Source organism: Oncorhynchus nerka, linkage group LG2 (genome assembly GCF_034236695.1).
Source record: "Oncorhynchus nerka isolate Pitt River linkage group LG2, Oner_Uvic_2.0, whole genome shotgun sequence".
Classification (NCBI taxonomy): Eukaryota; Metazoa; Chordata; class Actinopteri; order Salmoniformes; family Salmonidae; genus Oncorhynchus; species Oncorhynchus nerka.
The window spans coordinates 26,792,820-26,803,644 of record NC_088397.1 but is presented as its reverse complement, the minus strand read 5'-3'; the positions used below and the strand labels follow the sequence as shown (position 1 = coordinate 26,803,644).

At 40.1% G+C, this 10,825-nt stretch overlaps 1 protein-coding gene across 1 annotated transcript; it reads left to right on the top strand.

Moving 5' to 3' along the window:
• Positions 1-348: 348 nt before the first annotated feature.
• LOC115133176 (zinc finger protein ZFP2-like) lies at positions 349-10,447 on the top strand. The gene is made up of 2 exons (XM_029666150.2): positions 349-805; positions 7,261-10,447. The coding sequence occupies exons 1-2, from the start codon at positions 526-528 to the stop codon at positions 8,202-8,204; spliced, it is 1,224 nt and encodes a 407-aa protein (XP_029522010.2). The 5' UTR covers positions 349-525; the 3' UTR covers positions 8,205-10,447.
• Positions 10,448-10,825: the final 378 nt, after the last annotated feature.

Below are 10,825 nucleotides of genomic sequence, written 5' to 3'. Positions count from 1 at the left end.
CTATATCTATGGTAAAAACAATAAGCATATGTACTAGAAAGGAACAATATTAATAACGTTTTTCTTAAACTCTTGAGACTAATACAACTTCATAGTTTGTCTGAGGTTAAGATTACTCCAGTGCTAGATCCTTTATTCAAGTTGATAACCAGTAACCATAATAAAAACACATTATTTACTCAATTATTAAACAATGATTCTGCAAACCATAGGAATAATTCCTACTGTCAGAGAATTAACCAAATTAAATTAGTGCTCAACCATTTGACTCTGAGTAATGCGCCTTCTAGTCTCCACGCGGTAGGTGGCGCTTTCTAACTATTTGTTTATCTAAAATCTGACCGGATGTGCTCCCAAGAAAGAACACAGTTATCAAAGATGGCGAAACATTGATAACAATAAGCCATATGTTCTTTACAAGTATGACTATTTCGTGAATAAGCTGCTGCTGCAAAAAAAAAACCCGTTTAGAATCTAAATAGATTAAGTATTTGTGACCGGTTTAAAAAAAAACAAGGGCTTAAAATGTCTGAGACGAGTGTTTTGCATCAACGGATAAGCTCCGTCATGGACATTCTAGCCTCCGCTGCCGTGACAGAGATTTGCAAATTAGTAGAGGATTGTTGTGGAGCGTTAAGTGTAGAAGTCTCTCAAAGCAAAGAGCAAATCAAAATGCTAGAGAAGCAACTCAGCCTGACCGAGTCGAGGTACATGTCGGTGAGTGGCAAAGGACAGACGCTTGTTACCAGTGGTTCATCGAGAACCAACAGTCCTTCCGGCAATTCCCCCGCGGCTGATGATGAAGGTGGGCTATCGATTTGTAACTGTCTTTAGGGTTGTCAGGTTGTTAAACGGGTGGGCCTAATCCTGAATGCTGATTGGTTAAAACCGCATTCCAGCCGTTGTCTATTTAAGCAATAAGGCCTGAGGGGTGTCCCGGAGTGCCTGGATACAGCCCATAGCCGTGGTATATTGGCCGTATACCACAAACCCCTGAGGTGCCTTATTGCTATTATAAACTGGTTACCAAGGCAATTAGAGCAGTAACAATACATATTTTGTCATACATCAGACCTATACCACAGGTATCACGGCTGTCAGCCAATCAGCATTCAGGGCTCAAATCACCCAGTTTATAATCCACAAATTGCCACAGGCATTTTAACGTCATAGATTTAGCCGATTTACTCTGTTCCATCTGACTGTGTGATCCACTGTCTCATCAGCCCAGCCAGGCAATTTATAAACTTGGATCTCCCCTATAAAAAGCATCTAGACATTCTCACATTTCTTTTAGACTAACATTTTGTTTTCAACAGCAGAGATTTGTATATACCTTGCTGTCTGTCTCAGACATTTGCAAAATAGTTTCAATATTTAAATTCGATCTCCTGCTGTCCCATAGTAATGAACGTGTCGGGACGAGACAGACAGGCAGGCCGTGTTTCTCAGCCAATCGAAATCGTGAACCAACTGGCATCATTTTTATGGATATATATAAAATGAAAAAATATAAAACGAAACGAAGTACAGCTAGTTTGCAGTCTTTTCAGCTTCAGTTTGAAGTGATTGTGTTTTCTGTGTTGTTGGCTAGCTTCCTGACAAGTGAGCACATTTTCTATGCCAGGCAAATTGCGCCTCATTAGCTCGTTATGGATGTATCCAAATAAATGTCACTAGAAAACAGCTTAAACAAATGCAAATGCATGCAAAGGCTACGTTGCTGTTAATCTGGCTGCACTTTTTGACGTGACTGTAAATTAGCCTTAGTTGGCTAGCTAGAAAGTAAGGGATAAGAACATACACAATGAAACATTTAGAACAAACAACTGGGTCACGTCCATAGATACAGAACAAAAAGACTGATTGACTGGGTCGTGTCTCCAGCAACCGAACCAATAGAACGAACAACCGCCCCCAGCTTGGGAAGCAACCCTAGATTTTTGTCGTCGGGACTATATCTTGTGGAAAGATGATATAGTATGAATACATTTATTTTCATTAAAATGTTATTTTGATATGTCAATAACCCCTTGTATAAAAGTGATAATGCCCTCGAAGCTGGTGTTTGGAGGATATATTGGCACGGTTTGCAACACCCCGTGTTAAATGACTACTTAAAATCAGCCAAAAAGGCCTGAAAACTAGCTCCAGCAGCAAGAGAGGAGTTACCACCTTAATCCAATAGGTGGCTCCATAATGACAATCTAACATGCTGACCAGACCGGACACGTCGCAAATTAAATTTAGAAATCAATGTTATTCAATTATTGCACCCACACTGCTCGCGCGCGGCAACGAGCGTCTGCGACACCAAGGGCTAAAATAGAACTCATTCCTATTTCTGAAGCAGATCGCGCTGAAAGTCCTGCCTCTCCCATCTCCTCATTGGTTATACCCACGTGGGTGACTGAAAGACGAACGGTTTTGCCGGTAGTTGTGGTAATACAATGAAAGTTTAGATGCGATCACCATATAAGTTCAACGATGAAAAAGCCTGGAAGGAGGAGAGATGACTAGAAACGATTTGGTTGGTCGTTTTTTGTCGGAGTAGAGGTCCTTGTGCATTTCAGGTAAAATAACAACTCAATGTTTATATCCCAGGACAAATTAGCTAGCAACAGCAAGCTAGCTAAATAGGACAAATTAACGTTATCTAGTAAGTGCAAGCTAACTAGCTAATTTGCCATACATGTTTAATGATTTCCGACCTGTCCCCAAATTAATGTCATTGGTTCAGAGTTTGTTTTGATATTTTAACCTGCGTGTCGTAATCGCGTTTGGTGTGAGGGGGCAAAATAAATGTATGCACGATGGCGCACCCGCGCAACCGTTTTGGGTTCCGTGTTAAATCCAACTGCTTTACCTTGTTCTCTCCATTTCTCCATTTGTTATTGGTTCATGATAGTGAATGGTTAAAACGTATGTTGTTTTTTCTGAACATTCTTGTAAAATGGTATTGCTCGAAAATAATCATATTTTCAACTGGAGTATAGAAATCCAAACGTGCCAACAGTTTGCTTTTTTGTCTTGTTTTATGAAAATAAAAAATAAAAAATGTAATTCATGTGTGGCTGCAGACTTCCATCCCTCTGAACAGCCAGTAATGGAGTTAATAGGAACCTCTCTGTCCTCCCGTCTGCTCCGTTGTGCACAGCTCTCTCTCTCTCTCTCTCTCTCTCTCTCTCTCCTCTGACTTCCTGGCCAATGCTAGGTTGCGACATCGAGATTAACTTTTTTCATCACCATTCCAGAATCGTCCCAAACTGAAGATGAACTGTCCCAAATTTAAAATAAGTTTTTTTCTTCATATGCCCGACATGGGTGTACTCTAGGACCAAGGTCATTCACAATGATTTAATAGGCTGTCATGACTTTCATTAATCAGATGACTTCTAATTTTTTAAAACCTTTATTTAACTAGGCAAGTCAGTTAAGAACAAATTCTTATTTTCAATGACGGCCTAGGAACAGTGGGTTAACTGCCTGTTCAGGGGCAGAACGACAGATTTGTACCTTGTCAGCTCGGGGGTTTGAACTTGCAACCTTCCGGTTACTAGTCCAACGCTCTAACCACTAGGCTACCCTGCCGCCCCTATTAATCAACTATGTTTAATTGTTACCCGATTTAAATTCATCATGTAACAATTAACTCATTAGGATTTGGGGCACCACGAGAGCGGTTGTTTAAAGACTTGCCATCGCCTGAATTAAACTCTAAAGGTCTTTACCTATCACATCCATAAAACAGTGAATGTATTAATCATAACCTCATATCATAATTCTGAACAGTCGTAACCTACATCTGCAAAAAAACAGCCTTACTTATGATTCAGTACGACACAAATTGGTTTATTTATTTACTAACTAACTAAATGGTAACACAGGATAAACATACACACTTAATACATTAAAACAGGTCCCTAGCAGTCTGACGCAATATGGCGGCTTGTTACAAAGGAGATGGGGAGGGTGAGAGAGAGGGACAGAGACATAATACTTTGGAACATTTGGAAACTACTCTCACAGTTATCATATGCACACGAACCGCTGCCCATTTGAAGTAAGAAATCACAAATGATAATTCACATATCCCAACTTCACCTAGGTAGAGAGGGACTCGAATCTGTTAATCTCACTCGGGATGCATTGGACTGCATGATTGCATAGGGGACATACACACTACTAGTGCCTCCTCTGTCATACAGAGGTGTTGCAGGTGCAGGCCCGTATGAGCTGTTACAGGTGCAGGCCCGTACGAGCTGCTGCAGACCACAGACCACGCAAGCTACCTCCATATAGCCTGAATACTAGTAATGGGGTGGATGATACAAGTACATTATTTTTGACAGATATTGGATAGTTTTGACTATTGCAATATTGTTTTTGTTTTTTTGAATTTTACCCCTTTTTCTCCCCAATTTCGTGGTATCCAATTGTTAGTAGCTACTATCTTGTCTCATCGCTACAACTCCCGTACGGGCTCGGGAGAGACGAAGGTTGAAAGTCATGCGTCCTCTGATACACAACCCAACCAAGCCGCGCGCATCCAACCCGGAAGCCAGCCGCACCAATGTGTCGGAGGAAACACCTGGCAACCTTGGTTAGCACGGACTGCGCCCAGCACGCCACAAGAGTCGCTGGTGCGCGATGAGACAAGGATATCCCTACCGGCCAAACCCTCCCTAACCTGGACGACGCTAGGCCAATTGTGCGTCGCCGGTTACGACAGAGCCTGGGTGCGAACCCAGAGTCTCTGGTGGCACAGCTGGCGCTGCGGTACAGCGCCCTTAACCACTGCGCCACCCGGGAGGCCTCTATTGCAATATTGTTGCGCCAGTTGGCTCTACCAGGTCCAGTATTTTTCCTTCATAGCTTGTTCTCCATCTTTTTTCAGCACTTTTATTTCCTTGACTGATCCAAACTTCTTTTCTCATGGCTGTCTCGTCCCTCTGCAGCAGACATATGGTGAGCAATATGTTTGGATGGTAATAGTCACAGTATTGAATCGCAATACATATAGAATCGTGAGAATTGAATTACATATCGACCTGAGTATCGTGATCGTATCGTGAGGTCCCTGGCAATTCCCAGCCCTACTAACTTACCTAGCCAAATGCCACACCCACTAGTATTTCTTCTCCACGATGAGTCAGGATTTGCTTTGGTCCCAGAAAACCAATGGGTTGGGCCAGATGGGGCCTACAAAAATGATGAATCACAACATTGGCTTTGATTCTCTGATTGGTTGGAGACGATCCAGTCACTGATGAATGAGTTTTATACAACGCCCCTTGTTTTAAAGTTAGCACAAACAAATTCTAGGATGTCTGTTTTAGAGGTCGACCGATTTAATTAGGGCCGATTTTCAAGTTTTCATAACAATCGGAAATCAGTGTTTTTTTGGACACTGATTTGTCAGTTTTTCATTTTTTTACACTTTTATTTAATCTGTATTTAACTAGGCAAGTCAGTTAAAACCTCTCTGGGATATGTGGGACGGTAGAGTCCCACCGGGCCAAAAGCCAGTGAAAATGCAGAGCGCCAAACTCAAATAAATTACTATAAAATCAAACTTTCATGAAATCACACATGCAAGATGCCAAATTAAAGCTACACGTGTTGTGAATCCAGCAAACATGTCAGATTTCAAAAAGGCTTTTCGGTGAAAGCAAACAATGCTATTATCTGAGGATAGCACCATAGTAAACAAAGAGAGAGAAGCATATTTCAACCCTGCAGGCGCGACACAAAACGCAGAAATAAAAATATAATTAATTCCTTACCTTTGACTAGCTTCTTTTGGTGGCACTCCAATATGTCCCATAAACATCACAAATGGTCCTTTTGTTCGATTAATTATATATCCAAAATGTCCATTTTATTTGGCGTGTTTGATCCAGAAAAACACAGTTTTTTTCTCCACGAAACGTGACCGCAACGTGACTACAAAATATCTCAAAAGTTACCTGTAAACTTTGCCAAAACATTTCAAACTACTTTTGTAATAAAACTTTAGGTCTTTTTTTTAGACTCATGTTAAAAGGAACCACCAGCTTTCATATGTTCTTAGCAAGGAACTTAAACATTAGCTTTCTTACATGGCACATATTGCACTTTTACTTTCTTCTCCAACACTTTGTTTTTGCATTATTTAAACCAAATTGAACAAGTTTCATTATTGGAGGCTACATTGATTTTATTGATGTATTATAGTAGGTTAAAATAAGTGTTCATTCAGTATTGTTATTGTCATTATTACAAATAAGTAAAAATAAATAAATAAAATCGGCCGATTTATCGGTATCGGCTTTTTTTGGCCATCCAATAATCGGTATCGGCGTTGAAAAATCATAATCGGTCGACCTCTAGTCTGTTTCAGAATGTGTGGAGCTGTCAATAAATCAGTGGAATTAAATTCAGGTTTGAGACATCAGGCAAACCTCCCTCCACAGACATTTCCAGTCAAATATCAGGTTTGATTGGGTGTTTGGGCTTTGTCCGGCTCTAGGATTCTAACTCTACAATCAATAGTGCAGGTTTCATATAGCGAGAGAAATTAAGTAATTTGCAGTCAATATTAATCATTTTAAATGTGAATATAATAAACAATGTAAAATCCATGTTTATTAAGTACATCCTCTGTAGACGTTCTCTTGTGGACAGACTATGTAAACATAAATGATACCGTAGATGTGTCTAACGAGCAGGAATAGTTCCGGTGCTTGGATATTTCCTGTTTTAAAAATGTTTTTTTTTTTTTTTTACAAATCACGATTTCACAGTTGGATAGCATCTTTAGAATTTCGGGAGGGGACTTTTGGCCCATAACCTGCAAAGAGAGAGGGTGGAGCTCCTCGTTCTTGTTCCGCTCCATGTTCTAGTGTCTCTTCTCTTAACACGTATGGATCCAGAACTTAATCGGGCAGCTGACCAATTACGTCTGTGTTAACAGAGATTACTGAAGACAGTCGCTCGCTGTACTATCCTTGTGTTTTTTTATGGATCATTATTGTTGTTTAGACCAGTAATGAGCTATGCCCCCGCCATTATAATAATTAGAGCCAGATTGCGGCTGTTGGTGAAAATGATTGGCCCAAACAGTTTGCGTACATAATAGTCAATCAACAACAGCGCAGATGAGTGCGAAATCCTGAACATAGCATAGGATATCTTAGACCCCATTTATCTTATGTCAGATCATCAGTACCTAGCTCATCAGCTTATAAATTCTAACTACTCTTTTCTCCTTCCCTTCAGATTTCCAGCAATTCATTGTCTCTGAAGTGGAGTTTCCCCCTGAGCAGCAGCATTATAAGCAGGATTGGAGCCCCAGTCTGGGGCAATATAATTGGAACCCCATACAGATTAAAGAGGAAGACGAGGAATTCAGCATCATTCAGGAGGAGGAAGACTCTGTATTCACTCCTGCCTGGGTGAAAAGTGACTATGATCAGTACCCAACTCAGTCCTCCCAAACCCAAAGTGAAGAATACAAAGACACAATGGCCTCTACTGAAGAGATCAAAACAGAATCGAAGGAAGACTATTCCTCAGAGCCAACCAGTGACTCTCATCCTCAGTGCAAATTGAAGAAGACATGGACAGAAAAAGGACAAAGCTCGAATGGTAGAAAATCCATGGATCTGAAATCTCCAGTGCAAAGAAGTCGCACAGAAGATAAATCATTTTGCTGTAGTGATTGTGGTGAATGTTTTACTCAGGTCGGAACACTGGATTCTCATATGAGGACCCACACACGGGAGAAGTTGTATCACTGTCAAGATTGTGACAAAGTATTCACTCGGCTTGACCGCTTCAAATTGCATAGGAAGGCCCACACAGGAGAGAAACCGCATCGCTGTGGTGAATGTGGCAAATGTTTTTCTCAAGTTGGATATCTGAACTATCACATAAAGACTCACACAGGGGAGAAACCGCATCGCTGTCATGATTGTGGCAAATGTTTTTTTCGAGTTGGTGAGCTGACACTTCATAGGAGGATTCACACAGGCGAGAAACCACATCGCTGCCTGGTCTGTGGCAAATGTTTTGCTCGTCCTAGTAATTTGAGTAGTCACATTAGGATTCACACAGGGGAGAAATCGTATAGCTGTCATTGTGGCAAATATTTTCGTCATAAAGGTAATCTGACAACGCATATGAGGATTCACACGAGGGAAATCACATCATTGTCGCTATAGTAGCAGATCTTTCAGAACTGGCGTTAGTCACATGAGTTCATATGAGGATAATCACATGAGCGATAAACTATATTGCTGTCAGGATTGTTGTAAATATTTCACTAATTGTTTGAATTGGCTGGGACGTCGGAAAGGAGAGACCACATTACTGCCACGACTAGAAAATATTTCACGACTGCCTTTTTTTGACATTGTGTATGAGACATTCACACGGGAGGAATCTTACAAGTGTCTGTCAAATGCTTAAGTGCCGGAAGTGCATTGAATTGTCTTCAGAATACACACTGAGAAGAGACAATATAGGCTAAGTGATGATTGCTTCAAAACAAAGGCTTTAGCAGACACAGGGAGAGAATGCACGGGAACATGACTGTGCCCTGTGTAGGGAAGGGCATCAGACAGACAAGTTAAATCAAATCAAATCAAATTTTATTTGTCACATACACATGGTTAGCAGATGTTAATGCGAGTGTAGCGAAATGCTATTGTTACTATTGTTCATAGTTTTTAACTTGATTATATTAGTCTCGTTTTATAACTTTCCATGTGAACCCTGCCAGGCAATCACTGCACAATATCTGTCAAATAATTGGTCCAACGATAGTGATACAATTATCTTGATCTGATGAAATCCACGTTGACGCAAGCTGTAACCGAGTCTAGCTCAAACGGTCACTTAAACTGGTCCTATTGAATCCAGTAGAGACCATTAGATTCCAGTTCAGCCCACTAGACACCAGTAGCCATTCTCTACCTGAACAAACCTAGAGAATTGATACATTGTTTATGTACGCATGTATAATACCTACTTCGTGTGTAGTTATTGTGTGTTTTTAGCCCCCTATTGAGTACTGTCTTCCTTGTAAATCATGATAAAACATTATGGAAAAGTTATGTAATGATTTATTGAAAAGAGTGGGAGCCCTGTTAAAAAAAAAAATCAGAATTACTTCAAGGTCTATGTGTTTTATAACTAGTATAAGATATGTTGATAATACAATCATTCTAGCCTTTATTATTAATTTGACAGTTTCACGTGACATGACTAACTTTGAAATATTTACACTGGACCCGAAAGTGCTTCATTACTCCTGTTGGCTTCACGGGTGACAGAACATAACACAAGCTAGCCATTGGCATTATCTGAAAAATATCTAAATTGGAGTTGTTGAGAGTGATTTTTAACCAGGTGCTGTGGATGAGATATTCAAAGCATTTGCAAAAACGATATCAGAGTAACAGTTACCAGGACAACGTTTATCTATCGAAAGAGGACAACGGACGTCTACAGGGGCTGCTTGAAGTCATCCTGAAATCTGAGATAAAGGTTTATAGTGCAGGTTTGTAACTTTGTTTTCTGTTATTCAACATTCATTTTTAGGAACATTGACAATGTTGACGGTTTAATTCAGTTAGCAGGAAGATAGGCTACATCTAGCAAGCTCACGCTGTGTCACTAGCAGCTCGGCCTCTGCATCATTTATAGCTTGAACAACCGCTAGTGATCGCTGCAAGGTTATTCTAGTTTTGTTATTTAATATTCATTTTTTATTTTGATTAGAAATAGTTTTTAGACTTGATTTGCTAGTTTTTATTTTGTTTGTTTTGATAGAAATGTTTATTTCGTTTTTATATTTAGTAGCCTATGTGTGGGAGGCCAGGAGAAATTTGTTGTTTTAGGATGTCACTTCTGGGCGCTGTAATATATAAGTTGATGGGCCTGGACCATAGACATAACATCTCTGTGTCACGATGGCATCTGTGAGAGAATGGGCAGTGCCGTTGAGGCCATCTCATCTAAAAAGTCACTTTTCTTCTTCATGAGTAAAATTCATAGGGTGATTATTCCTAATGACCTGGCATCAGGACTCCAACTGGGTCATCAGGAAGGAACAGACAATGAATTGGGACGTTAATGAAATCAAAATGGTGAAAGTCCTCAAAAACACTGCCCAGGCTTTTAGCCAGTAGAGACGACTCCATGCAACTTGACGGCTGGGACATAGGTTTGGTTTCAATTATAAAACAATCCGAATGTGACTTGGATTTAAAGGATAAGCCCCTGGTGAAATAACTCTTTCCAAAGTTTACACCAATCCAATGCCTTTTTAACTTTAGTAATAGTTTGTTAGAATAATTACGTTCCTTAACCTGACAGAGAGGAAAAAACAAATGAAGGTTATGGCACATTTGACATGCTATGTTTATGTAATATTAAACATGTTCAGTGCATTCGGAAAGTATTCAGACCCCTTGATTTTTTTCCACATTTCATTACATTACAGCCTTATTCTAAAATGGATTAAACCCCCCCCCCCCATCAATCTACACACAATACCCTATAGTGACGAAGCAAAAACAGGTTAACATTTTTGCAAATTATTAAAAGTAAAAAACTATCACATTTACATAAGTATTCAGATCCTTTACTCAGTACTTTGTTGAAGCACCTTTTGGCAGCGATTACAGCCTCGAGTCTTTAGGTATGACGCTACAAGCTTGGCATATCTGTTTTTGGGGAGTTTTCTCCCATTCTTCTCTGCAGATCCTCTCAAGCTCTGTCAGGTTGGATGGGGAGCGTTGCTGCACAGCTATTTTCAGGTCTCTCCAGAGATGTTCGA

Excerpts from the sequence above, each read along its gene's own strand:
- LOC115133176 (XM_029666150.2), top strand. The coding sequence starts at position 526 with ATGTCTGAGACGAGTGTTTTGCATCAACGGATAAGCTCCGTCATGGAC. Across the intron at positions 806-7,260 it reads CCCCGCGGCTGATGATGAAG|ATTTCCAGCAATTCATTGTC; the intron begins GTGGGCTATCGA and ends CCTTCCCTTCAG.